General features: G+C 42.6%; 1 protein-coding gene and 1 long non-coding RNA gene across 2 annotated transcripts in view; one reads left to right on the forward strand and one right to left on the reverse strand.

Moving 5' to 3' along the window:
• TAFA1 (TAFA chemokine like family member 1) overlaps positions 1–24,428 on the reverse strand; it is a 312,201-nt gene that overhangs the window by 54,845 nt on the left and 232,928 nt on the right. Inside the window, exon 4 of the mRNA XM_069968782.1 lies at positions 14,317–14,457. Coding sequence (XP_069824883.1) covers positions 14,317–14,457 — 141 coding nt within the window. The remainder of the gene's footprint in view (positions 1–14,316; positions 14,458–24,428) is intronic.
• LOC138789913 (uncharacterized) overlaps positions 1–24,428 on the forward strand; it is a 77,907-nt gene that overhangs the window by 229 nt on the left and 53,250 nt on the right. The window contains exon 2 of the long non-coding RNA XR_011362812.1: positions 2,588–2,671. This is a non-coding gene — a long non-coding RNA (uncharacterized lncRNA). The remainder of the gene's footprint in view (positions 1–2,587; positions 2,672–24,428) is intronic.

A 24,428-nucleotide genomic window follows, 5' to 3' on the forward strand; every position in this document is an offset into this window, starting at 1 on the left:
CTGGGACTCCAGGCTCCGTAAGTACCCTTCCTTTTCTCATGTTCCTTGAATGCGATAGTGCCTAGTTTACTAGTGTATCTTTACCTAGCTTTTTCCTGCATTCGTATTCCGGTAATCTTACTTCTGCTATTGACCCTTTGACTACCACTTGGACACGATTTTGTACTTTTCTGTACTTTTGGTTTTTTACTTGGACTTCTGACTCTCCCTTTATTGTGTTGTCTATTGCCTTGTTTTGTTCTGTGTTGCACTTTCATAAGATCAGGGACTGCCGTCTAGTTGTTTGTTGCTGCTTAGAGCATCTGAGGCAAGTAGGTTGGGACAGAGGGGAAGGTACTAGCTTCAGGGCTCACCTGTCCTTGTGTCTCCCTGTGCCTATCCCAACATGTGGCCTATGTGGTCTGGTCACAAGCAAAAAAAAAAAAGTGATTTTCAGCAAGAGTATGGCAGGTTTCGGTGGGCTGGTTGTTATTGGAAATGTATAGAAATCTCACCACTGAGAACATGAGTACAAAAGCAAACAATTTTATGGTCATTTAAATAAAAAAGTTTTGAGAAACTTAATATCAACAATTAGGGAAATGAGAAAAAAAAAGAATAGTAATTGAAATCTGGGTTCAGAATATTCTAGATGACTTCAATAGAGTATTTTATTGTATAAAAACCTCCAAATGGTGCAGCTTTTGAGTAGCTCATAAAGGCCTCATTCCAGGGAGCTTTACCTGCTTCTGATCCCTATGTACAATGCTATCACGTCAACCTGTTCTCATAATTTTCCTTAATTTTTATGCATATAATACAGAGTATGACTTGGTCGTATTATTACATTAAAATGTATAATTCTCTTCACAACGGTTATTACTTTGTGACACAAAGAAGCCAACAAAACCTCTCGTCATTGATCAACAGCTCGTCTACAGGCGAAGACAGAAGCTGGCAATTAAATGTCAAATACTCTGATGGCTTAATGACCCTTAAAACAGGACAAAACACCATTTGCAAATGGAAGTGAGTGAATGGAATAAAAAGAAAACAGCGAGTCCACTGCACTCTGCGGATATTACGCACATAAATCATGCAAACAGCTTCACTGCAAGACGAGTCTGGAGCAAAAGGCTAATTATGACATACATCTCTGTACTCTGTCCCATTACTTGCTAAAGTTCATCTCTTATGGAGTTTTTCAATGCAGGAACTATGGGATATCAGGGTCAGAGCCTATAAAATAACAGCTCTAACTGCAAATATTAGCTACAGGTAGTGTACATATGATAGGGTGCATATTCTTCAAGTTTACTTGTAAACACTATATAGATAAAAATAATGTGCCGATTCATTGCTTAATATAGTTGACAGTGATCAGAGCTCTGAGCCACAACTAGGAGGAGTTTACTGAATACTGGATGTTGTATGCAACAAATTTAGCTGCAGGTAGCCATAATTTTATAATTTAAAGGGGTTTTTCCAAGGAAAATCACGGGATAGTCTATAAATAGATGTCCAGCAGGGTGCCGACACCCCTGATAATTAACTTTCCTACATTAGTGTGTGGCGCCTGGATGAAAGTAATGTACAGTGCCAGAAACCCTAGTGTATGATAGTGCTGGTTTACTTTAGCGCAGCTCCCATTTACTTTAATTGGAGCTGTGCTGCAGTAGTCTGGCACCACCACTGGACTTAGTATAGAGCCAAGACTTCCAACTCCTTACACTGTATTTACTTCCAGTGCTGAACAGTAGATTGGTGGAGGTGCTAATCAGCTGTAAATGAATTATCCTGTGGATAGGCCACCAATGGGTTTTACCTGGAACCCTCTTTAACTCTATGTTGTAGGTAATAAATACAGTAGATGGAAATAAATGGAGCTGAAGTCAATATTTACTGAGCCCCTACCCAGAAAACCAACTGGTACTGTTGTGCAGCTATAACAAACCATGGCTGGTGCTGAAGTCCGTTTTCTTCCCGGTTCTGGCATTCTGGTAAAAAAGATTTTTTATGCAAGGTGCAAGGTCAAAGAGGTGGGGCTAGACTATTCACACCCTAGGCCTGCAGCACCTCTCCCTCTCACTTCTTGCTTAAGGCCTTGTGCATTGGTGCTCTGGGCCCATCCTCTTTCCCACTGCAATGATCAGATAAAAGATCTTTTTTACCAGAATACCAACACTGGGAAGAAAATGGACTTTGGCACCAGCTTTGGATTTGTTAAAGCTACATAACGGCACTGGTGGTTTGAGGGTGGGGTGAGAGCTCAGTACAGATTTGCTTCATATTGATATTATAAAAAATTATTGTAGAAATTTGGAGTAATTTAGAAAATCATTGGGCATTCATTTGCATTAAACTTTTTGCCTTTAGGGTACAAACACACACAGCAGATACGCAGCAGATACGCAGCAGATTTGATACTGTGTTCAGTTATTTAGATCTAAGCTGCTGCGTATCTGCTGCGTATATGCTGCGTATCGCAGCAGTAAATACGCAGCGTATAAGCCGTGTGTGTTTGTACCCTAAAAATAATAATTAAAAAAAGTGTATTCATTCTATGATTTTAAGATTTTATCCGGATTTTTTTTTTCTTTTATTGTAGAACAATGGGTGGCAATGTTATCACCTCTGAGTTTGAGCTTTCAGCAAAGAAATTTATTGAAAAAAAAGTGAGGAGCATCACCAGGTCAGAATACCTAAGTATGACAAATCAATAGAAGTTTGTAAAACTTTAATGTGATGTTGTATAATGGTAACCTTGATCACAGAAAGAGGTGTGGTTTTCATTATAAGGAATTTTAAAGAGTCCAATGAACACCAAAATCAGCTGGCAGGCAGGGGTGGGTGAGAAAATAACAAACCAGTGAACTCACCCATCCTCGTGCCTCCTTTGCACCGCTCAGGGGTCCCATTCACTGCCACCAATTTCAGCTGGAAACTGGGTACGTCATGCACCCAACTCCCCCCCCGATTTTAGTGTTCGTGGAACTTCACCTTTAACTCCTTATCCATCTGTAGATAGCAAATAAACTGCAACACGCCAAACGACTTGAAAAGGACTCTGAGGGAGCTTTAATACTACTGTGATCTTCTCACTATCTTCTCACTATCTTTTTCAACATGTTGAAAGACAAACGACTGTGATAGCAGCGATCTGCTGCCACCGCTCCGCGGAGCAGGAGATTGCTGCTGTCCTCTATGGGCTGTCAAACAGCGAAATGACAGACTTCATTTAAAAAAATTATAAATGGACAGAAAAAAATGGTGTGGGAACATAGCCAAAGAACGCAAACCTCAAATGTCAGATTAGTTAAAGCAGCTCAGACTGATTGAAGTTCTGGCTCATCTCTAGGCCGTCTAGTCTAAGTTTGTTCCATTGACTTGAAATTTACACCAACTCTTAATTGCTTCAGGCAAAAGAAATGGAACAAAATGTTGGTGCAATATTTTTACATATGGCATGACATTTAGACCATACTGCCTTCCTACAAATACCACAATCTGTGGGCCACACCCTCTTCTTACTAATGCAATTGTTGTTCCTGTTTTGTCATTTACTTTTTTAACCTGTCTGGCCATTATATGCTAAAACACAATAGCGACCCTGGACAATTCTTGAACAAATCCCACCTAATAGACCATCCAGATATAGATCTCTTATCAATCGGGAATTGTATTCTATTTTCAGTACCAAATTTGTATCAATTAAACTATGCCATCTTTATTGCTGTTACTACTTCTTTGATCACTATTGGGGAGATTTATCAAACTGGTGTAAAGTAGAACTGGCCCAGTTGCCCCTAGCAGCCAATCAGATTCCACTTTTCATTCCTCAAAGATGCTTTAAAAAATGAAAGGTGGAATCTTATTAGCTCTATCATCTCCGTATCCTGTGTAGTTACTGCACTTCACAGACCTGTGTATACTGTGGAGTAGACTGAGTATATTCCCCTCTAGACACTTTAGCCCTGATTCTGCACCATGGAGCACTGTCTGTATTTTTTTTTCTTCCTACCAATGCCACAATCTGTAGGCCCCACTCTATTTCTACCAATGCCACACTCTGTAGGCCACACTCCATTTCTACCAATGCCACACTCTGTAGGCCACACTCCATTTCTACCAATGCCACACTCTGTAGGCCAAACTCCATTTCTACCAATGCCACACTCTGTAGGCCACACTCAATTTCTACCAATGCCACACTCTGTAGGCCACACTCCATTTCTACCAATGCCACACTATGTAGGCCACACTCCATTTCTACCAATGCCACACTCTGCAGGTCATTCCCCCTTGTCTTATGTTGAGCAAAACTTAAGAAATGTGTTCTGTCCGACACAATTTTGACACACATAGAGCCACACTTCTGGTACACTAGAATTGAGTTTTGTTTTGCATTCCGGCATGGTGTAAAGTTTTTCTTCCTCCTCAATGGAGCTAAGGTCTAGAAGGAGATCAGAGAGTGTGGCCTTATTCTCCACATTCTCCTGGTGGCACTGTTGGTCTCTTGGTCTTGAGCCATGTAGCTCTGTCTGTGCCACTTTAATTTAAGGACCTGGTTGTGGGCAATAGACTGGTTCAGGATGCTGGTGCTGATTGCCTCTGTATCATGCGTTTTTGTTGTTGTTGAGAGGGTTAAATGGTGTAAACACTTAATAGTTTTTTAGTCTACGGTTTACATTTGAGTTTTGTAAATATTTAATGAAATGTGATTTCCAAAAGAGACATCAATAATACACACACATTTCCCATTGTCACGGTTCCTTCAAGTAATTGAGGTGAAAGGTCAAGTAGAAAAAGTGACATCCAGCAGAATGATGTCAGGAGTAGTAAATCATATCACTAAAAAGGCTCACATGGAAAACAACAATAAGTAATATGTAAAGTTAAAAAAAAAAGAAAAAAGAAAAGGGATGTTTCCAATTATTTTTACGTTAATGCAATTTTCCTCCATATATTGAACATTGAAGTAAAATTTCCTTTAAAAAATTAAAAGCACAAACAACCATTAAGTTCTTGGGGCCAACATTCAGTGCTTTTTAATTTTACAATACATCCTTACACTCCCTTACACCACTAGAGGGAGCTCAGGGTCTCCATAATAAAACTGTATGCAGTAAGCCCATAAGGTCCCTCTAGTGGTGAATATAGACAATCAGAATTTTATTTTTATTATTAAACTATGGGGGGGGGGATTTATGAAGACTGGCGCACTGGTACGCTGGTCTTAAATTAGGCCCTGTCTACTTTCCCCGTCCGATTCATTAAGAGACGCACGCCTCTTAGTGAATCCGGCATCAGAAACTGCACCAGGCGCACCAAATCTACCCAAAAAAGGTTCATGAGAGGCACTCATTCTTATAAAATCTCATACCTTTATTGAATGCACACAAGTATAAAAATCCACTTCAAGTGCCTCTCATAAACCTTTTTTGGTTGGATTGACTATTACAGCCTAACAAGCTCTTTGGCGGGGAGTGCACCTCCCTACATACCGAGTTAATACGACCAGAACAGGTATGCATGAGGTTTTTATACAGCATAATTGTTTGGTTTGATGCAATGAATTCTTATTTGCACCAAATCTACACCTGCCTTCAGCAGGTGTAAATTTAGATAATGATTTACGCCTGCGAGGTCCTCCCCCTCAGCTCCCCCTGCCCGGCCATCAAGCAAGCAGGGCATACGGCAGGTGTACACCAGGCAGAAGGGGCGAATCTGTGTCTTCTCCCTGGCGTACGCCCTGGCCGGACAATTGTTAAATGTTCCCCCATGTGTCTATGCAGGGAAATTGGAAATTAGAACAATGGAACTTTGACAAATGTAAACATATATAAAGGAGTTGATCAAAACATATTTTGCGTCTTTTGGGATAAGTAATACATAAAGAAATAGGTGGCACTCCAGGTTTGCAATGAAAAAAAAACAACACTTTTTTTATTCACCCATCATGTGTGACGTTTCGACTCTCCTACAGTATTGTTATATACTGTATATGCAACGGATCTATATAGTCTCAAGATCATCAATGTTATGTTCTAGATACATCCAGCGAAACAGTTCACCACTGCAAAGTCAATATCTTTATATATATATATATATATATATATATATATATATATATATATATATAAATACAAAAAAAAAAACTCAGAAGAAAGGATACACAATCAATTTTCATTTCTCAGCCTCGAAAAAGAATGTTATATTAAAACCAAGGAGTCAGGTTCTTATCCCTCCAGCAGTTCGTCAGCTCAGATAAAAAGAGATCTCAGATTCTCCAGTTATTAATGTGCTGTCTTTATGAACAATGTGCATCATTTCACACTGCCTGCAAAATCTATGGCCATGTCCTCTTGTAATGACGCTGCAAACCGAGCAGGACATTCACATAGGTCTCTCTGGGCTGGAACGTAATAGATGTAAGGTTCATCCACTGTAACGCAGGCTCAGCCTCACTCCGGAGGTGCACTGCTGAATAAGTGGATGATGAAGGGTTAATGTGAGTCGGTCACCCAAAGGACCATGTAAAGGGGTAATATTTCTATACTCACAAAGTGTCATTAAACCAACGCAATGACCAGGTTTAAAAAAAAAAAAAAAAAAAAATCCTCAAGCTTACTGGGCACAATGGTTCTCCAGTCCACTTTAAAGTGCCACAATCTGTAATGTCAAGTATATACAGTAGTAGATAGAAGAAAAATAATAATAATAAGAGCATAATTTAGTAAGACCATTAATATTGACCTGGAAATAGACATAATGGTTTTACTAGATTATGCTATTTAAATCGTTTTTCCGTGTTATGTTTTATATTATCACTGAATCACAATATCCCAGATTTATTAAAGTGTGTAAAACAATAACTGGTGTAAACGAACCACAGCAACCAATCACAGCTCAGTTTTTATATAATCAGAGCTGAAAGATGTGCTGTGATTGGTGGTTGTGAGCCAGTTTTTATTTGATAAACCTAAGCCTATGGGGGAAATTTATCAAGGGCTTTGCGCCTATTTTCAGGTGAATAATTGGATTTTTTGCCCATTTTTGGTCTAAGTTCTATTTATGTACCAGTATTCGACATGCAAATATTTTTTAGATGCAACTTTTTTTTTAATCTGCATGTTTTCAGTATTCACCCAAAAGTTCGCATAATTCAGGATTAACGCCCAATTTATCATTTGCGACTTTTTAAAAAGTCGCACAAACAGGTGCAGGCTTACCTCTGGTCAGTACCAGGTGAATATGCTTGCGCAATTTTTGCATTTTTGTGACTTTTTGTGCAACTTTTTTTGCGACTTTTTACTTAGATACATTTACAATGGCAGTGCTACATGCAAATAAATCAGTCACAAGCTATTGGAACAAAATACACACCAATCCCTATTAGAATAGTTGCACACATTAGACTCCTTAGTTGTCCCTCTATGTCTTTCACTTCCAAGTGATGTATGACTATGTCAATTTAAATGATTAATCTATTTAGTCTCAACTAACTGCAACTAAACAGCCTCCTCCCATGATTCCTAAACTGCCTGTGGTATGATGAATCTGCGCACAGTAGTTGTGTATGGACACCCCCATGGCTGCACTGTCACTCCCTGGTCTCGGGGCTTTCTGTCTCCTAGTGATCCCACATCCTGTACCTGATGCCAGACAAAGCACCAGGTATGATATAAAGCTATTTACAGATATGCAGCTCCAGGAACAGCCAAGTGCGCAGTGCAGGTGCGGCTGTGTCATCCCCTGCTACTGTCCATACCCAGCTATCGGCAGTAGCAGGCTTTTGCCATAGCAACGTGCTCTTGCCTAGTGTGAATGGTGTTCTAGAAAAGCTGACCAAATTTGTCTTTTTTGTGTGTGTGTGTTCCAAATGGGGGAGGGGCTGCCTCTACTTGGTCGTGCACTCCACCTATCCCACCCAGGTGGTGTAATTACTTGTGCCGGTATAAGACAGATCTTGCATCCCCAGTGCACAGGCGTATTTCATGCCATGGAGAGGCCATAGTACAGTGTAGGACTGCCCCGTTATGAGGCCACCGTAACGTGGTGGGGTAGTTTACACCATTTTCAAATGGTGACCAAGTGCCTCATTATTTTTGTGGAAGTTTTTTTTGGCAGTTGGGGGGGGGGCTGCTTTTAACTATTTTCATGTCTGTAGTGGGTCTGTATCTTGCCATTGCGGTTAGCTGTTGCATTTTTTTTGTGTTTTTGTGTGTTTGCAGCTTCAGCCATAGCAACATGCTCCTGCCTAGTGTGAATGGTGTTCTAGGAGAGCTGACCAAATTTGTCTTTTTTTTTTTCCTGTGTTCCAGATGGGGGAGGGGCTGCCTCTACTTGGTCGTGCACTCCACCTATCCCACCCAGGTGGTGTAATTACTTGTGGCGGTATAAGACAGATCTTGCATCCCCAGAGCATAGGCGTATTTCATGCCATGGAGAGGTCATAGTACAGTGTAGGACTGCCCCGTTATGAGGCCAAAGTAACGTGGTGGGGTAGTTTACACCATTTTCAAATGGTAACCAAGAGCCTCATTATTTTTGTGGAAGTTTTTTTTGGCAGTTGGGGGGGGGGGGGGCTGCTTTGAGCGGTGAGCTGTTGCATTTTTTTGTGTGTTTCCTATTGCTGTATGTGTAAATAGCTTTACTGGGTGGTGCCGTGCACTTTATCTCCGGACTTGTGTATGGTATCTGGTATCACTGTTCAAAGATAGAACAGAGAGAGGCCCGCACACAGCTGCTGTGTATACATTCTGAGCGAGCTAGCGGGGTGAATTGGTTCCCTGAAGGTTTTAGTAACACCCCCAGTGCACCAAACCACCTAATTTACAGAAAGGTTAGAGTTCTTGTCTAACCTGCTGTTAATTTTTCCATTAAAATCAGATACACCTACAAACACTGTATGCACTGCAACTAAAAGGGCACAAATTCCTATGGAAAACAGTAGGAGAACATTGCGCCAAATGTTTGACATGCCACAATACATGCCAAAAAAACTCCATGTACACATAGCCTAACAATATGATATGTAACAGTAGAGGACGATTCATTGTTTTGGAAAGGAAGGGGCTGGGTAGCTGCTAAGTAAAACACCATGCTGAAAATGAAAGGACTACACAACTTCCTATGAGGGCTAGTTCAATGTGAAGCATGCTAGAGCCAGCATCATTTGTGACAACATTATATTAGTATGCCCTGGGGTGATAGACTTATGTACATAAAATCTTTTGATACCAGAATTCCCTTAAAGAGGACCTGTCACCCCCGGTGACGGAGTGACATGCTCCTGACCCCCCCCCCCCCGTTAAAGCCCCCTATACTCACGTGATCCCGCCGGGTCCAGCTTCTGGAGATGGTCGGGTCACGGAGATATCGGCGCCCGAAGCCCGGCGCACGCGCTCCTCAGATGAGTCCAACAGAGATAGCAGCGCGGGCTGCAGCGGCTGCTATCTCTGTGACCCGACCGGATCCAGAAGCGAGACCGGGCGGGATCAGGTGAGTATAGGGTGCTCTAACGGGGGGTCGGGAGCCTGTCACCCCCGCACGGGGGGTGACAGGTTCCCTTTAAGCCTTAAAAAAAGTAACAGACTCTTGTTCCCTTCAGACGAGACATATTGTAGTGCAGAGACTCCATTAGTGCTCCCTTTCTGATCTTGAGTTTTTCATTTGCTGTCATTTTGCAGATACCCACATAACATGTGTTCCTAAAGGTGTGAATTATTCAGTCGTTCCAAAGTGAACATTTGGTAAAGCTGATGGGAGCAACACACTGTTATACAGTAAAGATAATGTTAAAAGAAATAAACAATGTATCTGATGGAAATCTATAAAAGATGTATAAAAAAAAATATTAAACCAGAAAATGTAAAAAAAAAAAACCCCAACAACAACAAAACTCTCCTTTGAGCTAAATAAATCATCACTACAAACATAACCCCTGGCCTGGTAATTTGCTAAATGTATCAGTGCAGAGGAAACATATGAACCTAGAGTCCAGGCTGTTCAACTCACAGAGGATTGTCTAGACCAGATATACTGTAACTAATATTCAGCCATGGAAAGTATTAGACCTATACAAGTCTGTCAACTCCTGGGCCCCTGGGCAAATTCAGTCTGAGAGCCCCCAACCTACCATGTGCCATTCATCATACTGATATGACAGAGAGGCACACTTTAGGCCAGCGATGGGGAACCTTTGGCCCTCCAGCTGTTGCAAAGCTACAATTACCATCGTAGCTACAGAGCCAAATCTCTGGCTGTCCAGGTATGATGGGAATTGTAGTTTTGTAACAGCTGGAGGGCCAAAGGTTCCCCATCCCTGCCTTTGGGGCCTGGGTTTAACTGCTACTTCTATACAAAGTCAATCACCTGATCTTCAGCTTCTACACCTGGGTTGGGAAATTACAGCCCTCCAGCTGCTGCAAAACTGCAATTCCCATCATGCCTGGACAGCTACAGTGTTGGTTATACAGGTGGAAATACATGATGGTTATACATGATGGAAATTGCAGGTTTGCAACAGCTGGAGGGCCGCAAGTTTGACACCCCTGCTCTATTGAAAGACATAAGGTCTGGGATAGATCTGTTTACGCTTAAAAAATTCCAGACCCTACTTACCTGTCTACATGGTAACATGTGTAGCTGTAGAGCAGGGTTTGGGAACCCTTGGCCCTCCAGCTGTTGCAAGACTATAATTCCCATCATGCCTGAACTAAAGCAAAAGCTTTGACTGTGTAGACATGAAGGGAATTGTACTTTTGAAACAGCTGGAGGGCCAAAGGTTCCAGATCCCTGCTGTATAAAGTGCACTGATGGCAGTAGCTCCTAGGCCCCGGAAGTTGAGATGAATCTGAAGGCCTCATAAGAAGATAATAGGAGTCCAAGATTTAGATTTTGCATTGGTGCCAAGTTGCTTCAAGTTACACCTCTGGACTCCCTTAGGCAAAATAACTTGGGAAAATATGTGCTGAAGATTTTTTTTTTCTTTCAAATTTTAGGTAGAAATGAGGAACAAACCTAAACTTATCCTAAGAAACATGCAATAAAAAAAAAAGTATGACAACTGACCTCAATAGCTAAATGGCGCTGAGGTCTGTTCATTCCACAAATATTCAATAGCTATTACGTGATGGTCTTAATATAGTTCCTGCTCAAGCCATGTGCAGAGATGCCCTACAGGGATGTGCCACAGGCTAGCGCCTCAGGTGCCCCCCTCATTTACATTAAGCTTTTTATGTCGAAATTAACCAGCGGCACTTTCAAAATCGAGAACTTTTCCTTTCTTAACCTTTTTCTTTCCCCCCTCATTCTTGACAATCTTCCATAACCTGTAATATGAGCTGAAGTTATTTTTACCCGCTCATTATAGACAATTTATTGTAGAGTGCTTCTCTGAATCTTGTAGGCAATGCTCAGCCGATATATGTGTCAAGACAGTGCAAGTCACATAGAGTATATACAGCCCATACTATAGGAAATATATTTATCTTGCCTATAGCGGTTGACTATTTATGTTGCTGTCAAACAGTTCTCAAATTGATTTCATTGCTTTAATGCAAGAGATTAATGAAATAAAGCTGACAACCAGTCAAATGTTTCTGACGTTTCGCAGGAGACGCAGCCTATTTTTCTAGCAGCTGTTCACAATGGTATGTAAAGAAATATGACATTATGGGCCAGTGGTGACATGGTCAATGTATAGGATGGAAATAGTACTGTAGACGTTAAAGGGCCAGTTCATGAATCCATGTTGTAACTATCATATAAAACATTTACAGGCAGGAACATGTTTCTAGGTCTAATCTGCAGTTTGATTGACATACGTTACTTTGGTTTTAGTGTCTGTCCTAATGTCCATAGTTCCAGATATACCATAGAGAAAGGGATTTAACACCTTTAGGTTATGTTCACACAACGTAAAACTACGGCCGTAGTTTTGCGTTGTGGAACAATTCCTTATGTGCAATGGGATCCCGGCCGGAGCGTACGCACAGCGTACATGCTCCGGCCGGGAGCCCATACGGCGCCGGAACAAAACTGACAGGTCAGTTTTCTGCGTCCGGAATTCAGTGAATATCCGGCCGCAGAAAGCCCTGTCAGTTCACACAGTTCACACGGCTCGCTTCACTGTGTGCTATCGTAAGCTCTGATGCGGGGGCACGCTGATGCGCCTGCATCAGAACTCTGCGGCCGGAAAGATCATCCGGACGGTACTTAAGTACCGGCCAAGATGATCCGGCTACAGAGCGGCTGTTCCGTGACCCGGCCGGGGTCACAGAACGGCCGGTCTCATACGTAGTGTGAACATAGCCTTAAAATTAAACTCCCTGTGTAGTTTATTAGATGCCCTGGGGTAATTTTACAGTTCAGGGTTTTGTTTTCCCTTTTGTCCCTTCAATGCAAGTTTGCCAACACTTTCTGCTGAACATTGCACCTCTCAGACTTCTTGTTCTGGGGGCCCCTGCATGCGCTCTGGTGCCCTTAGAGGATAGAGCTCTCAGTAGTACACAATGCACCTTAAATAGAAGGTATTTGTGTAAGATGTCTGTTCTCCCTCATGTCAGGAGTTAGTACTAGTAGGGGTTTTACTGGTCAGACTCCAACTACTTGAGAGAAGAATTTGGCTACTGTTAGGCTAGGTTCCCACAACGTTCTTTACTGCAGGGGCGGCATTGCATTGAAGTCAATGCAATGCTGCCCGCTGTGTTCTCACATCGTTATTCGAATGCCCGATCTTTAGAACGGGTTTTAGAATAATGTGCCTGTCATCAGCTGTTCACACAACGCAATGTGCAGCGCGGCCGCACATTGCATTGGAGTGAATGGCTAATTGATTTAAAGGCACAGCCCACAAATCAATTGTGAAAAAAGAACGTGCCTGCAGCCGATACGGAGGTATCTGCTGCAGGAACGGGCTGAGTGCAGCCCGATGGCTGGCTGTTTAACAGCGTCCGTTGTTATGCAACGGACGCTGGTAAACGTTTTCTGAACCTAGCCATATGCTGTCTTAGTTTTGGTTAGAAGAGATTTTTGGACCAATATGTTGAAAACATACTTTTCAATGCATTGCTTAGAATGGCCTGTAATGTAATAGGTCCTCAAAGGGTTTCATTATAGGGTAGGCATTGGTAGTGGCATGTCAAAAAGACAACCCCGGCCCTTATGCCTATTAAGGGCAAACACTTTCACCGATCCCACAGGTAAAAAACCTGGGGAATAGAGCCCCTTTAGGGACATGACTAAAACTTTACTTTTATTGAGTTAATTAGAAATGTAGAAATAGACTAAACTGAAAAAGGTAAAAACAACGGGGGGAGATTTATCAAACATGGTGTAAAGTGAAACTGGCTCAGTTGCCCCCAGCAACCAATCAGATTCCACCTTTCATTCCTCACAGACTCTTTGGAAAATGAAAGGTGGAATCTGATTGGTTGCTAGGGGCAACTGAGCCAGTTTCACTTTACACCATGTTTGATAAATCTCCCCCAATTATTATGTTTCTTGCAATGGAACACATTGAAGGGGCTATTTTTAGTGTTTTAATAAGCAACTCTCTACGTTCTGGTCTATATATGATAAAAACCTGTAAAGACAACTGGTTCACCAATCAGGCAGCACCACATATTGTATGAGCATACGGGGGATATATTGTTAACTTTTTCAGTTTAGTCTATTCTTACATTTTTATTTAACTTAATAAAAATGAGGTTTTAGTCAGGTCCCTATGGGAAGTCTATTCCCCAGGTTTTTTTTACCTGTAGGATTGGTGAAAGTGGTTGCTATTAGACCCTGTACTTCTTTTAGGGCAAACAGACATGAAAATTGGGTATTCCTGCTAAGCTAAATAAGATTGCACATGGTACAAGCTTAAAGTCATAATTTCAGAATGGCAGGCCTACATTGCAAATAAAGAAAGCATGATAATAGGCTAGGTTCACATAAGTGTTGGGGAATCCATGGGTGCCTCCTTTGCAGGTTCAATCCAAAATACAGCAAAAAATAGCATGCAGCATTATGTTATTTGGTCAAATGGCAAACACCATGCCAGAAACCAGAAAGACCCAATTAAAAACAATGGGGTTCTTCATGCACTATTGATGTCCGGCGTGCAGCAAATACGCTGGCTCCATTTTTTTTACTGATAGAGCAGATTAATGGACAAAACAATGTAGATGTGAACCAAGCCTTTTTCTGAAGAGCAATCGTGCACGATGGGCAGATGGATAATAGACCTGGGACAACCCCTTTAAATCTGACAACTCAAGCTGAATTCTTAAGCAGATTCACATTTACAGAAGGTTTAATGAAGTCATGACTTGGGGTACTTGCCATCAACACAGGAGGGTCTGTTTCTAGTTGTACCGGCCACTTTTCCAGGCAAACAAGAACATTTCACTGTTTGCGATCTCTCCTCAATACGATTCTTATTGCAGCATCTGTGAGCCGCTATGACTTCGCAGGTTCCCCCTTCTGTAATGACACAAAACATAAGGATGTAGTTATATATGTGTAGCGTAGCAGATTCATAATCGATAACATAAAAGTCAGAATAGGAATAAGAATATGAAGACATAATATGCAGTATGACTTGTGGACACAAGCTCATATCCTGAGCACAAATGCACAATAACTGTCCCTGGTTTTCTAGGCATGCTCTTCGACCTGTGCAGAGAAAAGCATGCAGGGAGGGGGAGAGGATGAGCTGTGCTTGCCAACTATTGTGAATGACTTTATCCACACTTATCTATATAACGGTCTTACCTTTCACTGTAAACCTGCCTATGATTATACTGATGAGACTGTTAGAAAGTGACCATTACAAAACAGCCTATTATTAGACATAGTGGCAAACAAAAATGTACCTTAAAGCGAATGTACCATCAGACCTATGTAAAAATAAAGAAATAAATCAGTACCTTATAAGACACGAAGTTCCCGGTGGTGCAACCCTTTTTTCAAATCACCGCTGTTTAAAGCACTTTCATTAGAATCAAGCAGGGCCGTGTTACAGAGGAGAGGGAGCATCGCACTCGAGCTGAGCCAATGCACTAGGAGAAAATGGGTCTGAGCATGGGAGCGCGGGACGCCCATGTCGATCACGTGGGACCCATACATGTCGATAGCAGCGATTGGTTGGCCAGATCAGATGACCCTGCCATATAAAAAGCGCGCCTGGTAGTGCTCGTTTCAGACGCATGCTGTGAGAGATCAGGGACAGAGCTGCTGCTGGTCAGGGAGAGTGTCAGTGTAGGATTTAGGGTTCCAGTAGGCAGGGAATACTAGCAATACAAACAAACAGCCTTTTTAGGGCTTCAAATCGTTTTTTAAAAGTATTACTACAGACTGCTGGCTGGGAGTTGCAGTGCTGCTACAACGATTTCACCAGCACACTGTGTTGATCGGCTGCTGGCAGAAAGGGGACATTAGGTGTTGCATACACACCCCTAAGAAGTGCTCAGTGTACTCTATTTTGATTTTGTGGCTGGTGGTGCTGCTGTACTACATTGTATTATTGGGATTTATAGTACACCTGCATAGAACTTCACTGCTTTTTGTAAGGGGGTGTCACAGAGTGTGGGTATAGGTGCAGCCACTACTGGATTGTATCCCACAAACCCCCAAAACTAGTGGGACCATAAGTATTTTTCCTGATTTCTGTACTTCATACGCAAGGCCTATCTTAGTTCACAACTGCTTGCACAGAGTAAAGGTGGTGTTACAGAGTGTGTTTAGGTGCAGCCACTACTGGATTGTATCCCACAGACCCCCAAAACTAGTGGGACCACAAGTATTTTTCCTGATTTCTGTACTTCATACGCAAGGCCTATCTTAGTTCACAACTGTTTGCACAGAGTAAAGGGGGTGTCACAGAGTGTGTATAGGTGCAGCCACTACTGGATTGTATCCCACAGACCCCCAAAACTAGTGGGACCACAAGTATTTTTCCTGATTTCTGTATTTCATACGCAAGGCCTATCTAAGTTCACAACTGCTTGCACAGAGTAAGGCTATGTTCACATTACCTATGAGACCGGCCGTTCCGTGACCACGGCCGGGTCACGGAACGCCCGGTCTCTGGCCGGATCATCTCGGCCGGTACTTAAGTACCGGCCAGGTGATCTTTCCGGCCGTGGAGCTCTGATGCAGGCGCATCACCGTGTGCCCGCATCAGAGCTTACCATAGCACACAGTGAGCCGGAGCCGCTCGCTTCACTGTGTGAACTGACAGGTCTTTCTGCGGCCGGAATTCACTGAATTTCGGCCGCAGAAAACTGACCTGTCGTTTTTTTCCGGCGCCGTATGGGATCCCAGCCGGAGCGTATACGATGTGTGTACACTCCGGCCGCGATCCCATTGCACATAAGGCTTTGTTACACACTGCAAAACTACGGCCGTAGTTTTACATTGTGTGAACATAGGTGCAGCCACTACTGGATTGTATCCCACAGACCCCCAAACTAGGGGGACCACAAGTATTTTTCCTGATTTCTGTATTTCATACGCAAGGTCTATCTAAGTTCACAACTGCTTGCACAGAGTAAAGGTGGTGTTACAGAGTGTGTATAGGTGCAGCCACTACCGGATTGTATCCAACAGCTACCAAGATTTTAGCAGCACACTGTGGTGATCGGCTGCTGGCAGAAAGGGGACAGCAGGTGTTGCATACAGACCCCTAAGAAGTCCTCAGTACTATTATATTATTATTATTACTATTATATAATATATACCACCATTTTCACAGGGCAATTAGCAGTGAGCTTTTATGTGACTGCAGTCATAAATGAGGAAATAAGAAAATATACAGGACAGGTAACACTAGTTTCTGGAGGTTGTCGTATACAATCTGTGGGTAACTACAGCTATATAGTATATAGTATATGCCACCATCTTTCACAGGGCAATTAGCAGTGAGCTTGGATGTGACTCACCACTTCTCCCAAAAGCTGACTGGATTTTGAGTTTGAGTTTGACTTGGAGGTGCTGGGCTGCCCTGCCCCTAGCGTGTTGTCAGAGTGGGTCTTTAGTGCAGCTGGTGGCATCATCAGTCACTAATAAGCGCACCCACCTGTCAACTAACAGGCTGACGTTTATTAATTTTATTTTTTCTTTATTTCTTATTAAAGCCATATCCAAGCTCACTGCTAATTACCCTGTGTAATTAGCAGTGAGCTTGGTTGCGTGTGACAAGGGGCTGAATCTTGGATGTTGTAGCCGTTTTGAAGGCAGGATTGACCATGACCAGGTCTTTTTAATAAAATTCTGAGGCCTCTTAAAAAGACTGTATTGTATTACCCTGTGTAATTAGCAGTGAGCTTGGTTGCATGTGACAAGGGGCTGAACCTGGTGGCGGCTCTGCAACTCGGCAGCCTCACACATGTACCATGCCTGGCCCACATCTTCAACCTAGTGTTACTGCCGTTCTTTAAAACCTACCCCAATTTGGCTGACTTGCTCACCAAGGTGCACCGCATCTGTACGCATTTTCGCAAGTCAACCAGGAAAAGTTACCCCAACTGCTACAGTCAAATTTAAAGTCAAATTGAAACTCAAAACAGCAGTGGGGGGAGAAGTGGGGAGTCACATGATGCAGGGAATGTTACCCCAACTGCTACAGTCAAATTCAAAGTAAAATTCAATTTAGCATCCTTGTCTTGTCCATTTCAAACCATATTATGTGTGGATGTCCTCTTACGGGTGTCCTCTGCCGTCCTTTCACCAGTACCTTCACCCTTCCTTGGATGTTGTTGTAGCCTTTTTGAAGGCAGGATTGACCACGCCTTTCACCAGTAGCTTCTATCCTTCCTTGGATGTTGTTGTAGCCTTTTTGAAGGCAGGATTGACCAGGCCTTTCACCAGTACCGTCTACCTTCCTTGGATGTTGTAGTCTTTTTGAAGGCAGGATTGACCAGGTCTTTTTAATACACAGGCTACCGCACTTGCCCTCTCTTAGAGATTCTTTAAAGGATTGAAAGTGTAGTCATCATTCTGGGGCCCCTTAAGAAGACTGTATTGTTTTCTTCGTCCCTACCTCTAAAGATATGGCTCTCATGCACGACTGCATGTGGGTGTGAGGCTAAATCTAGCCATAATCATTAGTAATAATTTTAATTGGATGATTGCATTGTCCATCTTGGTCTGGGTCAGTGGTGTCAGGCTCAGTTTTTGGGTGGTCCATATGCTACCTGTGTTTGAATGGTTCCCTGTGTTCCCTTTTTGGAACCTCATGGCGGTTGCTGCCCCCAGGTACTCTTATTCTACTGTGTCAGGCCTAATTTTTGGGAGGTTCAACGCCTGCCTCATCTAAAGGCCGGTAATGGCCACTTTATGGTCTTATTTTTCTAATCTTCAATTTAAATTTTGAAATCAAATCGACTTCAGTTCAAGTGCTATTTTGCAGGGCTGTCTGGTCATCTATTGTATCTCCAAGATACACGCCACTGTTCAAAGGAACAAACAGTGAAAATGATGTTTCCTAATTTAGCATCCTTGTGTTGTCCATTTTGTACCAGACAATCTGTGTATGTTGTTGTAGTCTTTTCGAAGGCAGGATTGACCAGGTTTTTTTAATTGACAGGCCAATACACTTGCCCTTCTCAGAGATTGTTTAAAGGATTGAAAGTGTATTTGTTCAAATTCGGGGCCTCTTAAGAAGACTGCATTGTTATTCTTCATCCCTACCTCCAAAGAGATGCCTCTTACGCACAACTGCATGAGAATGTGAGGCTAAATCTAGCCATAATCTGGCTATTTTAGTTTTAGGCACAGCAGCACTGCCGTGGGTAAGCGCCAACAGGCGGTGCTCAAACAGTTGAACAGCACCTTCTACCTTCCTTGGGTGTTTTAGCCATTTGGAAGGCAGGATTGACCAGGCCTTTTACCTGTAGCTTCTTTCCTTTCTTGGATGTTGTAGTAGCCTATTTGAAGGCAGGATTGACCAGGCCTTTCACCAGTACCGTCTACCTTCCTTGGATGATGTCTGTGGAGGAGCAGGACTGGTTGACGGGGGCCTGCCCATCGCGCCCCCGCCAACCAGCCAGCTGTTTTTTTTGTCTAGCCGTGGCCATGGCCTCACCACCCCCGGTCGAGAGGCATCAGGTGTACCCTTGATGGTGACTGACAGGTGGCCTAGCCAGTTAGCTATCAGCACCTAGGTTTGTGTCCACTAAAAATCCCAGCCTCTGGACTCACTCCAATTTTTGGGTGGGCTTACTTGCTTCCTCACTCACTTTTAATGGTTCTCTGTGTGCTCAATGCCATGCAGTGTCTGGCCTAATTTTTAGGAGGATCACTTGCTTCCACACTCACTTTTAATGGTTCTCTGTGTACTTAATACCATGCAGTGTCTGGCCTAGTTTTTGGGAGACTCACTTGCTTCCTCACTCACTTTCAATGGTTCTCTGTGTGCTCAATGCCATGCTGTGTCTGGCCTAATTTTTGGGAGGCTCACTTGCTTCCTGACTCACTTTTAATGGTTCTCTGTGTGCTCAATGCCATGCTGTGTTTGGTATAATTTTTGGAAGTCTCACTGGCTACCGCTTCTACCTTGTTCACTCTGTCCTCACCGCCATGCTGTGTCAGGCTAAATTTTGGGATGTTTCATCATATGCTACCTCTGTTTTAATGGTTCCCTGTGTTCTCACTGCCATACTGTGTCAGGCTGAGGTTTTGGGTGATCCATATGCCTCTGTTTTTACCAGGCTTTTGCACAGAATTAGGCATAATGGTGCCATTAGGCAGCCTCAGAGGCATGCATACATGCTGCCCCTGCTGTTTCCTGTCCATTTCAATTGTGTTTCCATCAATTTCTGAGGTTGACAGGTTTTCACACGACCTTCCCTCTACCGAATTTGAGTCTCGTGCAAAAATGCTCGAGTCTCCTATTGACTTCAATGGGGTTCGTTACTTGAAACGAGCACTAGAGTATCGGGAAATACTCGTCTCGAGTAACGAGCACCCGAGCATTTTAGTAGTCGCTCATCACTAGTTTCAAATACTGTATATTCTCGCAGTAGATTTCACTGCAAAACTCACAGCATGAAATCCGTTGTGAATGCAGTACGTGTGAACGCACCCTTAGGCTGGGTTCACACTACGTATATTTCAGTCAGTAATGTGGCCCTCATATTGCAACCAAAACCAGGAGTGGATTGAAAACACAGAAAGGCTCTGTCCACACAATGGTGAAATTGAGTGGATGGCCACCATATAACAGTAAATAACTGCCATTATTTCAATATAACAGCCTGCTTAAATCTGATGTCTGCCAAACTAGTTTGTACAGTTACAATTTCTTCTTTCTTGAAGGACACATTCAAGGATACATCAGGGATAACTAGAGGTGGAAAATGCCTTGAAAGACTTCCACGGTTTGGCTCTCCATACATTTTACTTATATAAATAGCTATAACTGCACAAATACAAGAGAGTGCCATTAATACTTTTTAAAACTTTATTCCTTGAACAAAGACATGGAAGCTTCTTAGATGTGTTTGAATAACGATGGTATCATAATTATTTTGTCAGAAAGAAAAAAAAAGAATAAAAAAAAGAACAATGTACCTGCGGCTTTGAGTTCCTGTAGACGGTTTTATCAATTACCAGAACACAGTACATCAAGATATATATCTCCTAAAGCATTTGACGACTGTGTGGTAATGTTTAAAGTTTACTGCTTCAAGAACATAAGAGGTCATTGTCTGAAAAAGAACTTGTGGCTTGGGAATAAGGCAAAACACCTCAATATTTTTAACTGTAAAGATGGAGGGAGGAAAATGTTCAGCACAGAGTGCAATTCTATGTTACTAAATATTTCCATAACTAAACATAATTCCTGAACAGAAGTCAGGGGTATTACTTTCGAATTAGCCAAAATCACCAATAAGCAAAACGCGTTGGGCTGTCCACTTGTGCCCACTGTTAAATCTTAAGATCCACCCTAGGGTGCCACAGCGTAAGGATAGGGCCTGGGCACTTAGTTTTGGAAGGTGGGGTGCATATCTTTTTTTGAATGTCAACAGATGAGTTGTGGTACTTAATGGGACAACTGATGGTATGTTGTAGGCTAGCTGGGTGCTGTAGTTTAATGACACTTGACACTCAGATTCAGCGAAACCACTGTGGATAACTTTACTTAAGGAACACTTCTTGTGCAAGCATCCAAGAATCATATGGTCTTTTATAGCACAAGGCAAAGTGCAGTGTTTAGAAATGAAAGGATTATTTGGTCACTGCCCCTTTTTTTAAAATTTATATAAATTTTTATTTTCTTCATTAAGACATTACATACTCAGGAGAAGCCAGACGCATCTGGACCCCCCCTATTTCATAAACATACATAAATACAATTCATAATGATTCCCCCCCGCCCCCCCCCCCCCCCCCCATACGCCCCCCGCCCACCGCCCCATAAAGAGGGAGAGAAAGGAGAAAAAAAAAATGCGTAATTAACTAAACACCCCCACCATCAATCCAGGGAGCCCAAAGCTTATTATATCTTTGTGTAGCCTTCCAGGAGCACCCCTTTGCCCAGTACAACTCATATTGCCGCACCCTACACACCAGTAATTTCCATTCCTCCAAAGAAGGGGGGTTATCCCCAAACCACCTCCTTGAAATTGCGACTTTTACCAAGGAGCTTAATTTATTCAGTAGCGAACCCGTCGCCCCATCATTTCTATATCCACCCAACAATAATCTAGGGACATCTGTTCCCACTAGTGGGCCCACCACACCTTCTATATAATTCTTTATTGAGGACCAGAAATCCCGCATCTTGGGACAATCCCATAGTAGGTGCAAGAGATCTGCTTCCTCCACAGAGCATTTGGGACAGCAAGAATTGCCTCTGTGCCCTCTCCTAAATAAGTCCTTAGGGGATAAATATAGACCATAGAGGATTTTAAGCTGTATTAGCCTGTGGGAGGGGTTAACGGATACATACTGTATTCCCTCCACTATGTTTCTCCAAACATCTTCCGTTAGAATCCCAATTCTTAATTCCCATTTTTCCCTGGCCCTATTCAAATAACCTCTTCCTCTAGTTTTCAACAACCACCTATATATTTCAGTAAGACATTTTTTCCCGGACATGGGGGACCTCAGATACTCAAAAAATTCATGCCTCTGAACTTCCCATATCCCTTTATTTGATATAGCCCTAAATGCGTGACCTAACTGTGTATACTTAAACCAATGTATATTAGACCGTGTAAATTTAAGTTTAAACTCCTCAAAAGATATTAGAGTCCCTTGTACTATTATTTGTGATATATATTTGATCTCTCTCTTATCCCCTCCGAAAGAGTCCTGAAGCGAGTCAAATTCCTTTAAGTGACTATTACCCCATAAAGGAGAAAACTGAAAACTCCCTGTGACCTTACATAGTTTTTTAAGTGCATTCCATATCTTAACATATAAACCAACATGTGAAATGATTCTAACTCCTCCAAAGCCCCCCTCTAAACCTACGAAAAAATCATCGTATGCATATCTAGAATTCCCCAATATAAACTGAGTAATTGGCGAGACTTCCCATTTCCTGAATATCTGAGCCCCCATAGCGAGGAAATACAGTCGGAGGTCAGGCAAAGCCATACCCCCTTCCCTACCCCTCTGAGTCCAGTTGTGGTATCTTATCCTTGGTCTTGTTTTCCCCCAGATAAAAGAATTCAGCATGATTTCAATCTTACTGAACCAGGCATCCGGGATCCATACTGGCGCAGAAAATAAAATAAATAAAAATTGAGGCAAAATAACCATCTTAATTATTCCCATGGGGTCAGCCATTGACAATGGAAGCCGCCCCCAGAATTCAATTTTCTTTTTGGTCTTAATATATAGCGGTTGCATATTAAGTGTTATGTATCTATCTACTCTAGCAGACAACTTAATACCAAGGTAATCGATCGAGTCATCCATGCCCACCACCCGCACAATTGGGCTGGACATATGGAACTCCTCACTAATTGGCAACAAGGAGGACTTTGTACAATTGACCTTAAGTCCAGAGACCTTACCATATTCTGACACAATATCTATTACTTTCCGAACCGCGTCCTCCCCTCCCTTCAAGAAAAGAAGGATATCATCCGCATATAGCAGGATTTTCTCATTCCCGCCCTGCAGACCAAATCCCCTCACTTCATTGGACATTTTCATCTTTATAGCCAAGGGCTCTATAAAGAAAATAAACAGCAAGGGGGACAGAGGACACCCCTGTCTTGTCCCCCTCCCCAAACTAAACCAATTTCTTCCCCATTGTCCCTAGAAGGCATCTCTACAAATTTCTCTTCCGCCTTACAGGCCTTTTCTTTTAGCTCATCTTCCTGAGCCCTAAATTCTCTTTTTTTACGGCATACCTCTATATAGAGGATCCCCCTAAGATAAGCCTTCATTGTATCCCACACTATCAAGAGATCAGTTGAGCCTTTATTGCTGTCCCAAAAAGCCCTCATCTCTTCCCTAATCTTCTCTTTATCTTTAATAATAGTAAGCCAGTATGGGTTAAATCTAAACACCTGCTGACCTCTTCCCTCGTACCAAGGACCTCTGATTCTTACCAACAATGGGGAGTGGTCCGAGACAGTTCTTGCTTCATACGAGATATTATGAACCCATTTTAAGAAGTGGTCATTGCAGAAGGCCAAATCTATTCGTGAGGCAGTCATATGAGTTGCACTGAAGCATGAGAAGACCTGCCGCTCCCCATAAAGAGAGCGCCAGATATCCTTCCAACCCGTCTCCTTGATGAATCTAGCTAATGGCGTAGTATGAGGGGATGCAGATTGCGAACCCCCCCTTCTATCCGAGTTGTTATCTACAACCGAGTTTAGGTCCCCACACAGCATGAACGGGGGGTCACCCCTCTCCACCAAAAACCTAAACAAATCATATAACACCTGTGGTGAGAACGGGGGAGGGATATAAATAAATGCCAATATCATCTCTGTACCAAAAATATTACAATGTAAAAAGATATATCTACCTCTATCATCTATCTTTTTGGCCATCAGAGAAAATGTTATTCTATTGTGGACATAAATGGTAACTCCAGATGAATATGAAGAGAATACAGAGTGGTATGTCCAGTTAGCCCATCGCCGCAACAGTCTACCTACCGTCTCCGCCGAGCAGTGAGTCTCCGCCAAGCAGATTACTGCTGGCAGGTGCCTATTTATAAGGTCAAACATGGCGCATCTTTTATTCCGTTCCCCAGTTCCCCTCACATTCCAAAATAAAATCTTAAGTTCTTCTCCCATTTATACAGAGAAAAGCAAAAAAAAAAAAAAAAAAAACCAATTCTCTCCCCCTTCCCCCTCCCGCAACCAGGGCCCCCGCAGGTACGTATTGTCCGGGCATAGCCTCCGGATCCCAGCTCTCGGCTCACGGCTGCCGGACCGGACCCGAGGGTTCAGGCACATCTCAACGTCCCGGATAGCCGG

The sequence above is a fragment of the Dendropsophus ebraccatus genome, chromosome 4 (assembly GCF_027789765.1).
Source record: "Dendropsophus ebraccatus isolate aDenEbr1 chromosome 4, aDenEbr1.pat, whole genome shotgun sequence".
Taxonomy (NCBI): Eukaryota; Metazoa; Chordata; class Amphibia; order Anura; family Hylidae; genus Dendropsophus; species Dendropsophus ebraccatus.